Raw genomic sequence first — 19887 nt, 5'->3', positions numbered from 1 at the left:
TATCAAGGTACTCCTCAAGTTAGATTCCACTTCACAAAAACTAAACCTCAATTAGGGTTGCCATCTTTGGTTGGATCTCTCTAAATGATGTACAGTTTAACCACTAAATAATGTAAGTAGAAATTATTTGTTTAAAACATTAATCAGTATCTTTCAAAACCATGGAAAAGAACATACAAAAGAACTTAAGTAGAAGTACAGTAAATTCACGAATACAAGCCACACTGAGTATAAGCCGCATCGCCGGGTGTTGGCAAACATTTTGGTTTTTGTCCGTAAATAAGCCGCACCTGAGTATAAGCCGCTCTGTCATTCGCAGAGAGGACCCGCGTGCAACAAAGTTGCCAAATAGTAACAGAACCACGGCAGGGCGGGGTTTACTGTCTCGGCTCGGGCCATGAGGGCTCGGGGCTGCCGACAGGGCTGGGTGGCCCAGCTCGGCACTGCCACTCGGTGGGGCCGCTTGGGGCCAGCTGCCGCCACCGCTGGGCTCAGTCACCCTGGCCCGGCGCTGCCCCACGGTGGCAGGGGGAGCACAGAGCCCGCCGGCACCTGCGGCGGCGATGGGAGGTGGGGATGGAGCCTGCCTGCTCCTGCGGCGGCGGCACGCGGGGACGGGAGCCTCCCGAGCCGCAGGTCCAAGCAGGAGAGAGCCCCTGCCTCCCCCTGGACCGCGGGGCCAGCAGGAGGGAGCTGCCCCGCCTTCCCCACCCCCTGTGCTGCCTGCACGGAGCAGCTCCACCCACCGTGCAACAGAGTATCAATTTGTAACAACCACGTAAATGCAGGGTTTTACTGGCAGGAGCTCGACTTTCCAGTTTGCACTGACTTGGTTTGCACTTCTGGGGTTGAAAATGTCAGAAAATTATTCACATATTGGCCGCTCCTGAGTATTAGCTGCATTTCCGGTATGGGAGCAAAATTTTGGTCAAAATGGTGCGGCTTGTATTCGTGAAATTACTGTAGTCAGGGAAAAAATATGGAAGAATAACACATCACTTGAAATTCGCAGATAAGGCATCAATTCATAGACAAGGCATAACTAATATGTTAATATCTCTCTTTAAATATTTTAATCACCCATTTTTAATGAAGTATTTAAAAAACATATGCTTGCTTCCTTTTTTGTATTTATGTATGTGTTTATGCAGAGTATATTTACCTAAATGTTTTTCAGTGCCTTGTCAGAGACACAAGCTTTTCTCCAAAGCAGGACAGGAGACAAAAAAATAACGTTTGTTCTTCTGTTAACATTTGTACAAGTGCTGTATTCAAAATGCACACAATAGGCTTCCAAAGTTGATATATGTTTCAAACTTGCCCTCAAGATTTCAACAGTTTGTATCGCAAAATTCATATAGGGTCAAAAAAATTATTTTCACAACTCTACTTAACATTTTCCAAACAGAAGTTACAAATCAAATATGCCCACTTGGTACCACAGTGACTAATGTATGCTTGACTTGACTGCTTGCAAATGCAGAGACTTAATGTGGCTTGAAATGAAAGCAGCTTTGAACAAAAAGAATGTAGGTGATTCTGAAACTAAAGAACAAATCTTGCAATTCCTTTAAAAAATACTAACCTGTTTTCTGAACTAGATGTAGAAGTACTAGATGATGACAATGTATGAGAATTTGACATGCGTGAGACAAACTTCTGGATGGTGTTACGAGATGGAGCTTTGATCCTCGAGCTACGCCTACTGTGATATTTCTGGAACAAACTCTCAACCTAACATCAGAAAAAGATAGCAAGAGTCTTATTTATGCTACAAATATCTGGTAATTAAGAGTCATATTACTGAAGCATAAACTACTGCTAACAGGAAAAATCTATTCACCTTCACAATAACGCATTAGCAGTAGCAGCAGACATTTCAGAAGTCTTACTACTAAAAAAGATCACAAGAAACATTTTACACCATAAACTTATCTGTTTATTGAAAATAAATAACAGGTCTAAGTATACACACAATTACTTCAAAATGCCCACATTTTTTCTTCCTTTTAGGAAATCAGTGAGACAAATCTATGAATTTTAATAGAAAATAGTTGAATCACTCACTAAACTACAGCTCTGCACTATTTATGCAGTTATGTCTTATTTTCGCAGGTAATTTTTTCCACTCCAGAACTGAGACTGAATTAAAGATATAATTACAAACATCTATTCTTGTTGCTTTAAAATCTAGGTTTTCAGCATTTTTAAGATAGCATTCTAAAGACATTATGGAGTGTATTCTAGACTGTCATTACATCTGTTAGAAACTGATTACCTCAAAGTTCTTCAGTGTCTTTCTCCAGAGCATGGGGTCTGAGGGTTCAAGCTGAAAGACCCTCAGCATAACAAACAGCAGATGGATACAAAATGTCCCACGGCCACAGCTACAAGTCTGCAAAGAAAAGTATATACTAAAGTTCTACTGACTTGGTAATTCTTCCACATCTAAGTGTGACATAGAACACATCCACTCCCAAACAAACAAAAAAAATCATATATAGGTATAAATGTCTTCTTGCATAGCCTTGCAAAAAAAAGAGAATGTCTGAAATATTACTCAGAAATCCATACACGAAAGCATAAAATTATGACATCAGTTTCAATTTATTCCCCCCCAACTTTATTTTTTTTAAATCAACTGAAGCTAATTTTATGCTTCATACTGGAAGAATGATGTCACAACTTGACATCAGTCAAACTTATATGAGATGCTTCTGTTCACCCAACCTGGATGTGGCCCAATACTGCATCACATTAGTACAAAAAAGCCTATTAAAAGGATCTCATTAGGGGTATTAATGAAATTAGCACGCTATTAAGAGAATTATGTCATGTATTTGTCATTTATATACATCTCATGAATAGAGGAATGAAGCGGCCAAATTTTAGCCAATAATATGTAAGACATAATTCAGAGCCACTCTAGGAATGAGTCTTTTTTTCTTCTAAACAACAGAAACTGTAGACAAACAATTTACTAAGTACAAATTGATCTTGGTATTACATGAGTACAGATACTGTTCTACTTTATAGAACAGTGATCATCAACTGAACTAATCTGGCTTTGAACAGTTTTCCAAGATTAACTATGAATTGATAAAAGCTATACACAAGACAAAAATGTTCCCTACCTGAGGTCCAATAAACACTCTGTATTTGTTATCGGGGCTGTCACCTCCAATTAAGAAAGAGTTGGGTCCTATCTGCTGCAGTAAGTACAGTCTGGCTCGCATCACTTTGTTGACACGGCGATTTGTCTCCTCAGGGCTGTACGGAGAGAAGCCATCTGGAGACGGGGCTCGTCGCGGTGGTGTTATCCGTCCGCTCTGAAACTACACAAGTGCCTCCGTCATGAGCATTCAAAGGACAGAAGAATGTTTAAATAGGTATGGTTTATGTGTTTCCAGAGTAAGAGTCCCCAAAACCTGCAACTACTATAATCTCTTAGACTACACAATTTAAAATAATTACTTTTCTCCCATGCCCAGAACTCAAGGGCAGAAGAAAACTGAAATTCTGTAGCTGAAACTTGTCTGACATTGGGACGCCAAAGGAGTCTTTTGAATTGCTTCTTATTTTCATGTTGCCATTGGTTGCCTTACCATATTACTACTTAATTATCAAGTATAATTCAATCTGAAGATAATTAGGGATTATTAATCAATAAAGGAGATTATTCTATAAGGTATAATGCTAATGTATTTCATAAATGAAAAAATGCTATGACTACAGTTTAAAAAAGGGAATACAAGTTCAAAGATCAAAAGTTTAAGGAAATTCCAAAAAAAGAAAAAAATCTATTCAGCTTTCTTCCTTTTTCACCATGGAAACAACTTTTAGATGAGGATACTTTTGGGGTTTTTTTTAATCAAAAAATCAATAGCCCTAACTTTTTAGGAAGATTGTCTTCATTTAAATTCTTCACATCTCTAACATTACGAGATGCATTAATGGTCCCATCCCATTTCATATGTTCTGCTTTTATGTATATGCATTGAATTTCATGTTAAGGATGAAAGTAATGAATTTGTTGTCCATCATATAAGTAAAATATAAATTTTATTATATTTTTAATGTCTTTAATGTGAAAATGTAATATAAAACAAAAAACCCCAACCAATTAAAAATGGTTGTTTTCTTTTTTTAACGTTTCAATTTCTCTTGTCAAGAGGAAAGGACTAGCACTGCTGTGCTGTAACTTGTCTCCAGTGGAGAAGAATGGCAGTACATATTTTAACTGATACTGGAAAAACTTGTTTATGGGAAAATAAAACCAATTAGATCTTATTTATCCTCTAATAGCACTGTGAATTGCACTGTAAATTTAACTGTTGATGAGCATTTTTACAACAAGTTAGCTTGTTAGATATTATTTCTCAAAATATACTCTTGATATTCTTTCATTAAGCCAGCTACTCTCGCTCAAAACATTCTATTCTAGATGTTCTCTAGAATGCAGTGATAGTGATTTTAGACTTCTAACAACATACATACATAAGCCTTCCCTAATTCCCTAACATGAAGATAAGTTCTGAAATAGAGGATCACAACAGTTTACCAGTAAGAATTCTCTACAGGAATTTCAATCTCATTCACAGTCCTATCCTCAATGGAATATATCTGCCCACAGATCTGACAGGCAGTAAATAACCTACAGCTATTAAAAAAAAAAAAAAAGAAAAAAAAGGAAAAAAAGAAAAAAAACTCCAACCAACCAAAAAATAAAAACCCAAAAAAACCCCAAAAAACAAAACCAACAAAAAAACTACCAGCACTTCTTCATGTTAATCAAGCTTAGAGAACATACATGTATTCATGATTGAGTATCTATATTTCTTCATTTTTTTTCTAGCAATAACAAATGAAAGCAGGACTGCAGGAAAAAGAAAACATGAGAAATAAAACATGAGAAATATGACATGACCAATGTATGTCACTCAAGTGATATCCTGTAATAACATCTTTATATCAGCATCTTGCTCTACAAAGGGAAGACCAACTGCCCCACAAGCAAAAGATCACAGAATATAGCCAAATTGAAAATTACATCACAGCTTGCAACTTACAGGCACTGGAGATACCCTTTTTCTTCTAACACCTGGTGACTCAGATTTAACTGTCCTAGCAGATGATGAAGAGGAACTGCTAGGAGAAGGACTACGTCTTCCTTTCTGTGTAGGTGACAAAGCAGTGTTCTGTCCTTCAGCTTGAGTATCTAGACAGAGTTTGTTCATTTCTGATCCATCTACTTTTCCAGGGATAGGTTTCACCACCTGGCAGGAATCAAAGCACATGTTAAAATTATTAATTAGTAATTTTACATTAAAGCAAAGCAAATTAATAACTATTTTGTTGTAATTAAGCCATTATACAGATATCCAAATATTTCTTAGGCTATACTACCAACATCTAAGAGGGATTTGCTTACTGATCTATACGCGACACAAAAGCAAGAACCTTTCTTCCTGTCCATTTGTGCAGCTTATGTTAGTCGTGGCAGCAACTGATTTGATTCTTAAAGTACTCACATAATTATCAGACATGAAACCTCAAAAATAGCCGTTTCCCCACCTGGATAGTAGAAGCCAAGAGAACTATCTTCTTTACAGGTACTGTGGCAATAATACTAGACCCATCCATTCTACATGGCATCAGCTGAAAAATACTAGAGCTACTATTTATTTAGTACAACACTTTTGCAAAATAAAGACTTCAAACATGGAGGTAATCCAGAAAAATTACACGTGCTGTTCTTTGTAAAAACCACACTCACATTTTTTGTCTGCCATAGAAGCAAAACAGCTACACCACATCTGGTATCTAAGCTAACCACTGCGCATGGTGCTGCACAATCTGGATAGAGGGGGTGCTCAAGCGAAAGGACATACACAACAGTGCTTTGTTGCATGAACACTTAATCTTGACTGAGGATTGGAATATTTCAAGACAACTTTCAGCTTTCTGCCAGTCAGACCCACATAATGCATAAGAAGAGTAACATCCTTGGGAATCGAACTAAAAATAGTCACATTGGGAAGATTCAGCTTTAGTTCTACATTTTTCAGTGTCTCAGAGGCTTGACTCAACACTGGAAGGAAGCTCCAAGCAACACCTCAGAAAAGCAGAGCAGATCTCTCCTAGAAAGTTCAAGAGGTCTCTTTAAGACAAAAACTGAGCTTTCTCTCCTCAGGGTAGGAAAAGACATCTAGACTCAGTGTCTAGTTATGAAAGTGAACAGGATAAAACAGAAATATAAAGAGCAGTGAAAACTTTTTTTTCTTCCCCTTCTACCAATTACAGTAATGCTTCTCCTTGCCTGGAAGATCAAAATGCAAATTAATGTACCTATGGACAAACTACTTGTGCTTGAAAACATAAAAAAATTCAAATTATAGTAATTGAGGATCTGGAGCATCAAACATTAACAATATTAACACACACAGGAATCTCAAGGGAAGTGGGCTGAGCAAGGAAGTAATTCCAAGCTACTCAGTAACCCAAAAGCATTTAAATTTTCTAAGTTAAAATTATGTCATTTGACCCTTTGAGGTAATGGGGTTTGGAGCACTTGTAAGTATTTTCAATGTTATTTCTCACAACAGAACCTTCTTATTTCTGCTCCACAAAAGCTGTCCCCAAACACCTGCCTACTGAATCAGGTGATCTTAAGTACATTAGTGGCACGTGGGAGTCACATCAACCAATGCAATTACGTTCACAGGTAAGTACTGGCTATTAATTAAACAGCATTACGCTGAACAGAACTGGAACTACTCTTAAAAAGTTTGAGGTTTCTTAAAAGCGCCGGGAAGCCATTTCTGCCAAAGCAGCGGCCGGAGGGCTGCGGGAGGCGCCGGCGGTTCGGGCGCTCCCGGCTGGAGCTGCCCCGGCCGGAGCCGCTGGAGGGCGGCGGTGCCGCGGCCGCGCCGGGCGCTCAGCGCGCACCGCCACGGCTGGAAACAGACAGCAACGACCCCGGGCATCCCGGAAAGGGAGCCACGCCGTCCTGCTAAACACCGCCTAGGAAACCGACAGGAGCGCCACAAGCAAGAGCAGGGAAATTGCTCAGAAAAAGAGGTTTCTAATAGAAAGAAGTTGATTTTTATTTGTAATAGCTGTTACAGATACTCTCCTTCCACCAGTGCCACTTACCACAGGGCCTCTCCTGCTTCTTCTCTCCAGCCATTCATGCTTCCAGGCTGGCATACACGTTGCCTTGAGTTTCTCCCTGATCATGCGCTCTTCTGGGCGGTCATCCATCTTCTGCAACCCCCTAAGGGTTTCTTTATTCTCCATGTCACGACTACAGCAAAGAAAAAAGAAGTCATAAGCACAATTAATTTCAGTTAAAGTATAAGGCCACAGCATTCTTAAACTTTGTGCCACCCTGTTCCTCCTCTCCTTGCAATGCAGCTGCTAGAACGTTATTTCCACCAGACTGCAAGAAGCCTTTTAACAGCTATTCTGCCATTTGATGCAGAATACCTGTTTAGAGGGATATTTCTTTAAAATGTGTGCACTGCTTGCAGCACTGAACACCCAGTAAAAATTAAGACCTTGGCAAATACAAAACCGCTACAAAAATGACCCTCTGTGTAATGTCATGCCATTCATCAAAGGTTTCACAAGTGTTGCAATGATTCATGCATTCCTTGGCAATTCGAAGCTTGCAATCTCCATTTTAAAATAATTTACAAAATTAATTTATATTAAAGTTGAAAATTTCCCATAGTCATAGAATGAACGAGCATGAAGCTATATACCTAGTGCCTCTTCATATATTAACTCTGCTCAAAAAACCCCCAGACTTGTAAACTAATACACTAACACACACAGTAAGTTTCAGAATAATAAAATGGCCTGGGTTGGAAGAACTCTTAAAGATCATCTAGTTCTGACCCTCTCACTGTGGGCAGGGACACCTCCCACTAGACCAGGTTGCCCCATCCAACCTGGCCTACAGTATATTCAAACTACAGACAGAAGTCACAAAATTGAAGCTAGTAGCCTTGTGAGTTCTAATGACTCAACAGCTCATAAAGTCAGCCATAATAAGAGCAAAATTCACAGCAAGTTCATATCTGTAAAATGAAAATTTAATCCATCTGGGCTTGTACTTTTTAACCTACAGCAAAGTAGTTCCTTGTGATTGCTGGCAACAACAATTAAGCAAAAAATACTGTCAGACACTGAAAAACAAATATGAACAGTCTGGAAGATTTCCTGATTCTGTTGAGCTATCTGCTAAATCACCAAAAAAACCACATTCTTAAGCAGCATCACATGATCGCCACCCACCTTCTTGAAGCTAGTGCTCTTTAAAAATAAGCAAGCTTGATTAAGCCAACTGTCAGCATTAAGTTTTATTTCAAAAATAAAATCACAACTTAAAGAAGAAGAGTATACAGTAATTTAGCTACAAACACTGCTTTCTTCCAGGCAATCTCAGCTTTTAAAACATTTAACCAGGCAGTCACAACTGCATTTATGTACTCTATGATCACCTAAAAATATATTCCCTGCAATATTTATTGCAATAAATATTTGATGCTAAAATTACAATTCCTGTCTTCAGCAGCATTGTATTAATCAGGTCATTTATCACAAATCTGTACTTTAAAGGAATTGAAAAGTCTTTGCAGGTCAGAAGGAGAGTACTGGTGGTTTTTTCCTTCTCTCATTGTAGAGACAAAGGAAACAAAGGATTCTGAGGCAGGAAATGATTCTTCCTGTTCAGTGCTGAAACGTAATAAGCAGATGGACACTGTAAAGAAAATATATTTTCTTTCAAGCTAATTTCTAAACCTACTGTTAATAACTGATTTTAGATAAGCAGAACTATGTGATTCTAGTGATTAAGGACTTAAAAATGTTTTTAAGTAGAAACACAATCCACCTAAGAATTAATTTTTTTTTAGAGGTTAAGCATTCATGTTTGCTTAATTCTAATATTCTAAAAGTAATGGAAGTGAATGCCATAACATTGCTTCTAGATACAGAGACAAAAAGTAGTAATAATTAATGAAAAACAAAGATATTATAGCAGTTGATAGAGTCCAAATGAAAAATGTGCCTAGAAGTTTCAAATGCAGAAGAAATCACTGTATAAAAAGAGTCAACTTCAAATTTTTTCCTGTCAAAAAATCTGTTTAAAGACAAAAAATATTTGATAAGAACAGCACAGCTCTGAAGTAATATAGGTGCAAGTTAAAATAGCATTATTCTATTTTTTATATTAGTTATTTCATGGCACAACCCATCTCAAGTTGCATGAATACTTAATATACTAGACAGAGAACACCACATCAGCAGTGAAAGAATGACACAGTATTTCATTTGTTCATATAACCATGATTAACTTCCCAACTGATATAAAAAAAGTCTTTTAGAGGCCCTTGGACTTGAATTCATGAACAATGTAATACAACAGTAAAGGCTTCACAATCTCTTCTTGTTCTCTAAAAAGCAGAAGCAGCTATCTTCCTCTCATGTGACAGCTAAACCGATCTACTCTTGTCTGCACAAAGAACTCTTGTGCTTTTTCTACATGCAGGTGGGAAAGATCAACTGTGTCGGAAAGCTTTTGCTTAGTAAATCAGTTATGTTATGCAGAATTTAAGTTGTATGTAGACCTGTACATACGTATTTTTATTTATAGAACACAGCCTTGTAAGTGATCAAAACAACTTCATATTTTAACTCAAGCCTTGCCTAAAATATAGATATTCGTATCTGCTGGGTCTGCGTAAAAAATATTTTTCCTGTTACTGCACCAAACTCCTATATACTGCAAGACATCCTCATCTTGTGACCCTGAACTTGCACGTTTTGTTTTTTGCTTTTGTTTTGTTGTTGTTGGCTTTTTTAAATTTAGCATCTGAAGCAAACTCCCTCATCTATTCCAGGCAAGCTGATACTTTTCTACACAGCAGCCAGTGTCTAGATTGCTAGCCCCCAGATCACTGTACCTCAGCACAAAATAAAAACAAGAAGTCCAGAGCATTTTCCACCAAGGATTTCATCCTGCAGTGTACAGAGTGTTTTGATCTTTACAGAGCAGCACCATTCATGATAGAAATGTACTTAAGTGACTCTCAGGTGATGTTTTATTTGAATTGCAGCGCAAAGTTAATGAGCAAGCTAAAAACAAACCTTAGAGAAAATGCCAGGGGGAACCTTACATTTCTCAACAGCCTTATGTTTCTCAACAGCCCGCCCCTCTGCTTCATTAGGAAGCAAGGATTTTGCTTTTAAATGTTTCAGCTTCTCGTGAGTCAAACAAAAAAAGATAAAAGACACTTCTTTTGGCTAAATTTTAACTTTTTAACTGGGCTTCCCTCCCCCTTCAGGATCTTCTGAATTCTTTGTATTGATATTTTCAAACCAACAGACACCAGCTCCTGTATTAATAGTCAAGAAATTCCAAAGAAATGGGTCCAAACTGAGTTTTGGAGTACTGAGCAAGGTCAACAGTGTGATGAATACTGAATGCATAAGATTACTGATCTGCAGCTTAATAATTCCATTATTCACTTCGGAATATTTACTTCATGAACTATAAAACTCAATACAGTAAGATTAACATACTGCATGGAAACAATCTATTGCAACATCTCCTTCTAGTGCAAAATGTCCTTCATTTCTGTCTTAATTTTGAAGACTTGCAAACAGCAATTGAGTAGCTAGATCATTAATAACTTGTTTTCTATGGATCAATGACTCAGCATTTTATAAAGAGGTTTGCAGTACACATGCTATTTTAGTGAACTATGGTGAAGTACAAAAGCAAACTGTACTTATAATAGCTTAGTGAATTTAGTACCAATTCTCTGCAAGTATTTTTATTACAAAGTTATATAAGGATATATGAAAGCTCAACTGTAGCTCCAGTTTATTTGCCAATTGTACATTTCACTGTACTTCTCAACAGTTAGATGTCTTCGCTTCTCTTAAATGGGTAAAAACGCTTTATCCAATAGTCAGACTGGATCACATTTTATTAGCAGCAGGAAGACAGGAAAAAGGCAAGCTCTGAAACAGGAGTCAATTTACTAAGAAAAGTTATATTTGCTATATCCACAAGTACCCAATCATAGCAAAGAAAAGTTATTAGCTGTTAAATTGTTTGGGCTTTTTTTTTTCTTTTTAAACATTCATCTGAAGCAATTTAGCAAAAGTAACTTGTATACGAGCAGTGGTCAAACCATGGGGAACCACAAGAAACATTATGAACAAAAGTGGTCACAAAGCAGCTAGAACAATCAATGCAGTTAGTAACAGGTTTGATGGAAGAGCACTGGATGAGAAAGAACAAATACAGCAGACATTATATAATCTGTTCAATACAAATGCCATCTATTGTAACAATCAAAACTGGAAGTGACCTTAGATGGGATATAAAGATTCTAAGGATCTTAAGCAAGAATTAAGAATTAAGGTCACCCAGCTAAATGCAACCCAAGTTTCAACAGGTCCCAGTGATGCCTTGGGTTTTAGTTTTTATATTTTTCAGATTCTCTGCTGCTTGGGGTGTAACTCTGAAACTTCCTGTTAGGTGTTAGTGAGTTCTCTTCACAGGGTAGTTAGACAAAACAATCCCTTCCTAGCTAGAGAATCAAGGACAACCAATACCCAAAAAGCACAAACAATATTGACAGGATGGGGGCAAGCCAGGGGACTGAGACTTCATGGCCTGGGGCTGTGGTTAGACAAATGACCCCAATTTGTAGATGAACCAAAACTTGTAAAAGTGTAAAAACTCATGACCAGGATCCATCTTGGATTCAACTGGAGTGCAGCCTCGGCCAGGCTCTTGCACTGCCCAAGGTATATCCTTCCAATAAAAACCGACATTATTCTTTTTGCTCTGTCTGGTCTCTGTTCCAGGCATCACCAGAAACAGGCTAGTTGGCCAGCCAGGAGGATGGCACATAGGAGCAGTGCTCAGTGTGAGGAACAGGGACAAAAGAGTTAGCCATTCCCTGAATTGAGGATGTCAGTTACTAGTATGCTAGGTAACTTCTTGCCACTAATAGTTTCAGTAGTGCTCACAGTTTCTCTTTTGCCATTCAGTACTTCTAATGAAATCAAAATCAGTAAATAAAAAACAGAGCAAGATGGACAAGTCATGGTCTGTCCTCCTATCAAGACTCCTGCTCCTTCTGCTGATTCACTACTGCTGACATCTATCATCTAACCCTGTGTATCCATTTTAAACAAAGCAAAATATCAGCTATGGCACAGGGAATTTTTTCAACCTTTTAATAAATGGCAGCAAGTGCCACTTAACAATAGAATTGAATGTGCTACTTCAACTTAAAGACAAAGGTACCTGGCTTCCTAAAACAGCTACACAGACTTTAGCTGAATGTTGTAGGAGTGTGAAATTTAGTTGTATTATTCTGTTAAGAGTGCTCCCTTGAAGGCTGGTAAGTCAAAAGGTGCAAATGTCAAAGGGAGTATTTAACTGCTAATGAGACAATCAGTGTTCACAGCCAAAGTTTTAACTACAAAACTGAGCCATCCCCTTCAGTAGAACCTCACAGGCCCAGCTCAGGACGGATCATCCCTCCTATAAGCTTCAGGGATGAAGGCTCAAAACTCCAAAGATGGATGTCAAAACATACAGAGGTATGCACAGATTTTCTAGCTCCTATGAAGTCAGATTCACCTCTGTAAAATGTTTATTTCTTGCTCTAGCTAACCACCTAGCTAATCCTTCGAGACACATTATTCAGTAGCCATGGAAAAAGAGCCCTCCTACAAAACAAGAAACAGCAACCTCTGTTTGCAACAAATACTTGCTACAAAGCTAATGCAATAGCTTTTTTTAAAGAAATACACAGGAGAGAAGCCTATCAGACATTTCACACCAGTATTACACGAAGTTCCTAGGGTTCTCTAATTCTTTCTAACATTATTTATGGACCAGTCACAGTCCAGATGGATTAGGGTGTACACATAGGTGTTTTCAAGATGTGAAAAACAGAAGTAATGTTACATGATCTCTCAGACTCCACACTTTCATACTAAATTCTTTAGAAAGAGAATTTGGTACTTTATCTCCAAAACCCTTGAAGTTTAAGCCACTATTGAGCAGAACTTATAGAATTTACAGGAGGAAATAATTTACCCAAAGGTACTAATAATTGTGTAGTTTAATTATTTTGAGTTTTGCTTAATATACCCAAAATGAGATGATAAAGGTTCATATATTTATTAATGTATGACAAACTTCAGCATCCCAGCAGAGAGCAGAACCCACTATGCCCAGCTCACATTACACCAGCTGAACAGAATACCCAAGTCCTATCCCCATTGTGGTGCAATGTGCACTGGGTCTTACTTCAAGAACAGCAGTAATGTTATTACAAAGACTGAACAGACGTGCTCACTGACAGCTATATGATTTGTTCCTCTGCACCAGGTTATAGGGTCTCAAGCATAGGTGTTAGGAATTCTTTCCCCCAGGTTAGCCCACCAGAGCCATCCTCTAGCTCTACTGAAGTGTAAGAACAAGTTTTCACTTTTTACATACCATGTTAGTCAACTTCCCTTTTAACAGAATCAAATTCTTCACTTCTAGAATGAAGTTTGATCTCTTAGGCACCAAACTGATCTTTTGCCTCAGGTTCATTATGGTTATCCTAGCTCAAATTAGGAGTACTAGTTGAAATGTGATTGCCAACACATAGAAAAGATCAGGTCAGAGCAGATATGGCCCTGGCTGATGCAGAAGTCTGAACTCATTAACAGAACGATGAGAATTAAAGGTAAGGTAAAACCCAAAACACAAGTCCGTAAACAAAGCTCTCGTTGGAAATCATTTTTATATGTCGAGTACATACCCTATTGTTTCAAGTGTCTGTCCTATTTTTTAAAGAGAAAATTTCTTATTGTATATTAGGTGACTGTCAGAGAAGAGTAAAACATCTCCACACATAATGCACGGGATTAAGAGTTTCTTAGCCAATTTTAATCCCCTGTCACCAGTGGAGAACTTCAGATATTTCATACAAAAGAATTATCCTTCGAGTCAGCTTAAGATAGTAGGGTTAAGCAGGTAAAACATGCATATTATGTTCTCCACCTTCAGTGAGAATTGCGGAAACAAGACAGGATACAAGCAAGTTGAACAGGATAAGCTACATAAAATTTAAAAGCTACAACCTACTAAGAGATTTCTGTAATAGCTATAAATGAGAAAAAATTTAGAATGTTCTTGGCCCTGTTCAAAATGGCAGAATTATCAGCAGATACCAAATGTTCAGAGATTACTACTGGAAAGTTCTCTCAGGAAAATATGATCATAAAATAAACAATGAAAGAAGGCAAATGAAAAAAACTTGAGGCTTATTTATATGTTATTTCTAGAAAAGAAACATAACATCCTCTACAAATTTTAAGTCTTAATGGCTGGTGGTTCTGGTCTCACAAAACAAGACCAGAGATGCATAAAGGAATTTAATTTTAAAAGACTCCTCCTGCTCTTTTCTGAAGAATGACCTGACTGACATGCTTTCATGATAATCATTATTTCTCACCATGGTTATACTTGTTTCTTAGCAAGTTTCCTCACTGATGACAACTAAAATCAGTTATTATTGTTAATTAGGTGTACCAAAGTAGCAGTTGGAAGTCATGAAGCAGGCCCCTAGCATTCTAACTACCCCAATTAGTTTCTGTTATTTATGTTTTGTTATTCGGTACTCATTTTTTAAAGTTTAAGCTTTATTTCTTTTCCTCTTTTCATATTTCTTGTCTATATATTTATCAATCCAAGTCACACTGGGAATTTATATCATTAGTATGATTACCATTATATAGAAAGAGTAAGCTATACTAAACAGGCACTGACTTGCTAAAGAGAGATAAGTCTTGATCACTGACAGAGACTCATTTAGAAAGGCCCTGTGCTCTGAAGATTCATGCATACACTGAATTTTGCTCCAAAGCCAAAGTGGGCTAAATGTTTCCAAACAGATTTCTGACTGTCACAAAAAGTTTTCCTATGATGGAGAAATAACATTAAAAATTCCTTGCAAGCCTATTCTGAGTAACTGCTGGGTGAAAAAATACTACCCCAAACCACTTAGGGTGGATACATATTGAAGAGCGTTTATCTTCTAATCAGCAGAGAAGCCACAGGGGAACTGGCTCTCACCATGAAGATTCAGATTTAAGTTCTGCAGATCCTTAATGTTCACACACGCAGTGCTTTGCAGGTATAGAATGCTCTGTGCTGAACAGGGGTGCCTCCTTCGGAACAATGAGACCTTTTGGTGGTATCTGTCAGCTAATCTAACCACAGGTCAACCATACAGTAACTACACCCACTTAAATGATGGCAGCTACTATTGCAAATGTTTATTTTTTTAACAACAAGCTGCCATGAAAAAAAAAAAAAAAAAAAAATCACAGGAAATGGCATTCAAACCTTCTGTGAAAATACAGCTAAAAATGATACAGCCTCAGTAACTCCTGTTTTGTCTTCTTTAAAATCTACAGAAAAAAGAGAAAATAAGTACAGGAATCTTACCAGATAAGGAAGAGAGTGTTTAGTGAGACAATTTTTAAAAATTAAAAAAAATTAAAAATCTGTGCAGTTAGCAAGCAATAAAAACGTTTTTCCATAATAATCAACCAAGGCTCTATAAAAGAAGAAAGCCAATACAGGACAGTAAATATACTGCTTAAAAATATACCATTTTTTCATATCATCTTCAGTGAATTCCTGAGATTTTATTTTAAAACTTTGCTGCTTTCACATCTCACTTATAACAATGTATTTAAGGTTTTAATTCAAAGTAATGCATAGTCCTTACGCAATGTAATTCTTGATACTAATTAGAAATTACATACTGTCAGAGTAAAAATACAATGAGCTTATTTCTGTATGATATGGGTCTGGGCAAAGGAAAATCAGTATCTTCAGTATTTGCTTAAAAATGGACTTACAGATTGAAGAGTCATTCACATAGCAGTGTGAAAGCATAACACAAGAGAAGTATTACTTTATGAGAATTCCAGCTTGTCATCAGTGACTTGAGGAAAGACACTGTTCCATGCAAACCACATTTGATCAGAAAGCCTTTGCGTTCAAGTTTTCAGATTAACCATTTCATCCCAGGTTCCTAGGCACAATACATTCTACTATGCCCAACTGACTGTGAATAACAGTATGCTAAAACATGGGGACTCCTCCATAGAAAGAGAAAAATAACATTACATAGATGTAGAAAGATGCATCAGAATCAAACTATATAGACACTATACTGCACTTATGCAAAACATGCTAATATATGAAAAGAAATCGTCTGATTTCATCAAGACATACTATGCAAGAGGAACTAGAATAGTAAGAAGTGTTAATGCAGTACTTGAGGGATGATGCAAGAGGAAGACCTATTAGGTTAGCTGGTATCACGTTTCCTATCTGTGAAATTCTCTTAAAAAATTAAACTAGCAAAACTAATTAATCTTTATCTAGTGACATGTACGTGGTCCTGCCAAGACCAGGTCCATGAAAGAGTAGAAGTATTTGACAAGAAGTGCTAAGTCTTAAAGAGTCCCTAGTGGTGAATAAAGATGCCTTAATTATGTTCAGACTTCAGTTAGCACACTGACTGCCAGAAGACTATCCCCAACCTGCTGAAGGTTTTGTGGGCCACTGTCATCTCTCTGCTTATAAAAAACAGTGCTCAGAACATATAGCTACACTCTGACTCCCTGCATCCCACTCTGATCCCCACCCTGAGCTCTCCCAACCTATGGCTTCATTAATGACAGAAAAAGTAGTAAGAGATGGGGGTGGGGAGGGTAAACTGCACTTCATGCAAAACCTCATCAGATAGCATTCATTTAATGTGAACTCAAAATGTTGTGGGTGAAGCTGCGGGTGGCACCTTTACTTTTCCCTTTCAGCAGTCCACCAGAAAATGTTTTGACTACTTGTAATTTCTTGCATTTATTTTGGCAATTTTTGATTCAAGGACTTTTTAATATTCCCATGCTTGCCAGCTTTAAGAAACACTATCTTTCCTCCAGGATTGTGCTGAGTGATTGTTTAGCAAAAATTCTTTAAATACCATCACTTTACTGATTAGACCACGACTTTGCACACTAAAAGCCACTCTATGCATAAGGCACTATGAAAAGATTAAAAGATATGGCCTATTGGAAAAAATAAACCACACTGTGGAACAACCCCAAATCTACACTGACATTTACTCATCTCCCACTACTGCATTATCCGAACATTCTGGTTATATGTACTTACCAGGTAGTTGGAACAAATCTGTCTCTAACCTCACACAGGACTTTGACACCACAAAAATACATTGAACAAAAATAGTAACATTTTAAAACAAGTAACAAACACTAAGTAACATGAGTAACAATCCTGTCACCTCTATGTACAGTTGGCAGAAAGCTGAACTGTTTCCTACTGCTGTTAAAAATGCTTTTGAAGAGGAATGGAGGAAGGCTTTCCAGAACTGGATAGTTAGTATTTTACTGTCCTCTCTAATCAGCACCACAACTGAGTAAGAGCAATTACGGCTCCTTACCACATTCTGAGATCTCCCAAAGGTAACTGCATGGGGTTTGGCTGGGAAGGACTTACAATAATAACCTTTATACATTATTACTAAATAAAATCAAAGCAGCTAAATTTAACTTTTTAAAATTCATCCAGAAGAATCAGGGAAGGTGGAAAAAAGTTTTGAAAAATGTGAAACTTATAAACAGGAATAAGCACAGGCAATCATAGAACACAAGTCTTGTGGGCACACAAAGGACTTCAAACAACTATAAAAAGTTAAACAATAGAACTGAAAAAGTCTCTAAAATCCTTATTTCAAAAATACTAACAGCAGCACTCACTGCTTGCTTTATAGCCATGGATAGGTATTACATTAAAGTAACTTTACAAAAGCTTCTTCATTTATCCTAACCCACATGCACAAAAGAAGTACAGTAATTTCACGATTATAAGCCGCACTGAGTATAAGCCGCACTTCTGGGTTTCAGCAACTTTTTGGTTTTTTGTCCATATATAAGCCGCACCTGATTATAAGCCCCATCTTACAATACAGAGTGTGATAAAAGGTATCTGTTCTATCACCATCTGTTGAGGTTGGGGACAGTGATCCTTATCTCAATGGCAGATATTCTGCTAATGGGCCATCCATTGAAACCAGGCAGGGCATTGTTCTTTATCTTTTCACAACCCATCCTTCCTCCAGCGAGTCATTGTCTGCTAATGGTCCATTGAGTGCCACTGTGTGACTGATAAAATTACTGCATCCCATTGAAAGTTGCTCCAGCCAGGGGGAAGAGCCCAACATTTCTTACCAAGATAAAAACAGAGGTTTTGGGACACTGAGGGAGCCCCTTTCTCCACTGGACTCCAGAGGAAAACCGAATTTCTCCACATCACCACTGGACTCCAGAGGGAAACTGCACCTTCTGCAGGAGCACTGCTCCAACTGAGTCACATCTGTCACTGCAGGAGGATGCAGCCACCATTTAATGGGACTGCTACCAACATCCTGCCTGATGGGGTGTCAGGTTGTACTCTGACTTTGTCAGGGTTTGGAGTTTGTTTCTTTGTAGTACTGTATTTCTATTTTGATTTCCCTAGAAAAGAACTGTTATTCCTAATTTCCATATTTTTGCCTGAAAGCCCCTTGATTTCCAAATTATAATAATTTGGAGAGAGGGGGTTTACATTCTCCATTTCAAAGAGAAGTTCCTGCCTTTCTGAGCAGACACCTGTCCTCCAAACTAAAACAGCAACTTTTTGTTCTTTGTCCATATATAAGCCGCACCTGATTATAAGCCGCACTTTGGGTTCGGACCAAAATTTTAGTCAAAATGGTGCGGCTTATAATCGTGAAATTACTGTAATCGTTGTCTTTAAAGAAGCAGCCTCACATTGTTGAAATTACAAAATAAGTATGACTACAAAAGAGCTCATTTACTTTCTCATTGAGAAAACTACTGCACTGTTTATAGGACAAGCACCAAAGCCATTTCCAGTGGGTTTCATGACAACAGTTATTTGGAGCACAGCAATATAAATATATGTATACTTCAGGCAGAAAAAAACATGTTTTCAATTATAAATATCTTTCACCTATTTAAGCTTAAAAAAGGAACTTAAGCAGCAGAATTAAAATGATGCACTTAAATTTTAAGTTTAGCTTTATCTAGGATTTGATTTACATATTTAACACTGGCAATCATCATAAATACAGTAATTAGTACTTCAAAAAGTGCACAATGACAGATCCTTCTTTATAACTCTCTGCCCATTAAACTTCTTGCTTCATGAGAAATTTACTGTCAGCATTCAAGAAAAAAAAATATGATTTTCTTTATGTTATTGGCTAGTTAAGATACCAGTTACCATTTAAGATGCCTTTTTCTTTAGTCACTTAAAACCAACAACTACTCAGAACATCTTTCAGGTAGTTGGCAGTTAAGTCTGTGCCCATCCAAACTTTTCAACAATAAAGTCAAAGAAGAACTGCAAGAAAAGACTTCAAGCCATGAACCAGTAACCAAGACAATTTTGATAAAGAATTGAAATTCATCCATATTAAAGGACTCTGAAAGGTTATAGATAGGAAGCAGCTACTAAGCATTTGTGCAGTACCCTCAAGCACTGCTTCAGCTGATAGCAGCATTCAGTGAAGTCCATGACTTTAAAGAAAAAAAACAAAACCCATTAACACACAAGTGTACTTTCAGATTTTTAAACTGCTCTCCCACATAGCCTGAAAGACAAATACTGTTTGTTCTGCAATACTATACAGTAGGCTTTTGTGGACTACTCATGTAAGCTCATCGATGCAATCCTCAAACATCTATCTCCTGTCC

The 19887-nt window shown here is 37.5% G+C and overlaps 1 protein-coding gene across 4 annotated transcripts in view; it reads right to left on the bottom strand.

Annotated features, from left to right (window-relative positions):
* MAP3K1 (mitogen-activated protein kinase kinase kinase 1) overlaps nucleotides 1–19887 on the bottom strand; it is a 65327-nt gene that overhangs the window by 18698 nt on the left and 26742 nt on the right. For all 4 annotated transcript variants that reach the window (XM_033085906.2, XM_033085907.2, XM_033085909.1 and 1 more), the window contains 5 exons: nucleotides 7156–7306; nucleotides 5070–5276; nucleotides 3135–3335; nucleotides 2279–2395; nucleotides 1586–1734 (listed from right to left, as the gene is read on the bottom strand). In XM_033085906.2, coding sequence (XP_032941797.1) covers nucleotides 1586–1734; nucleotides 2279–2395; nucleotides 3135–3335; nucleotides 5070–5276; nucleotides 7156–7299 — 818 coding nt within the window. In that variant the 5' untranslated portion in view covers nucleotides 7300–7306. The remainder of the gene's footprint in view (nucleotides 1–1585; nucleotides 1735–2278; nucleotides 2396–3134; nucleotides 3336–5069; nucleotides 5277–7155; nucleotides 7307–19887) is intronic.

The sequence above is a fragment of the Catharus ustulatus genome, chromosome Z (assembly GCF_009819885.2).
Source record: "Catharus ustulatus isolate bCatUst1 chromosome Z, bCatUst1.pri.v2, whole genome shotgun sequence".
NCBI lineage: Eukaryota > Metazoa > Chordata > Aves > Passeriformes > Turdidae > Catharus > Catharus ustulatus.
This window is presented reverse-complemented; position numbering and strand designations above follow the sequence as displayed.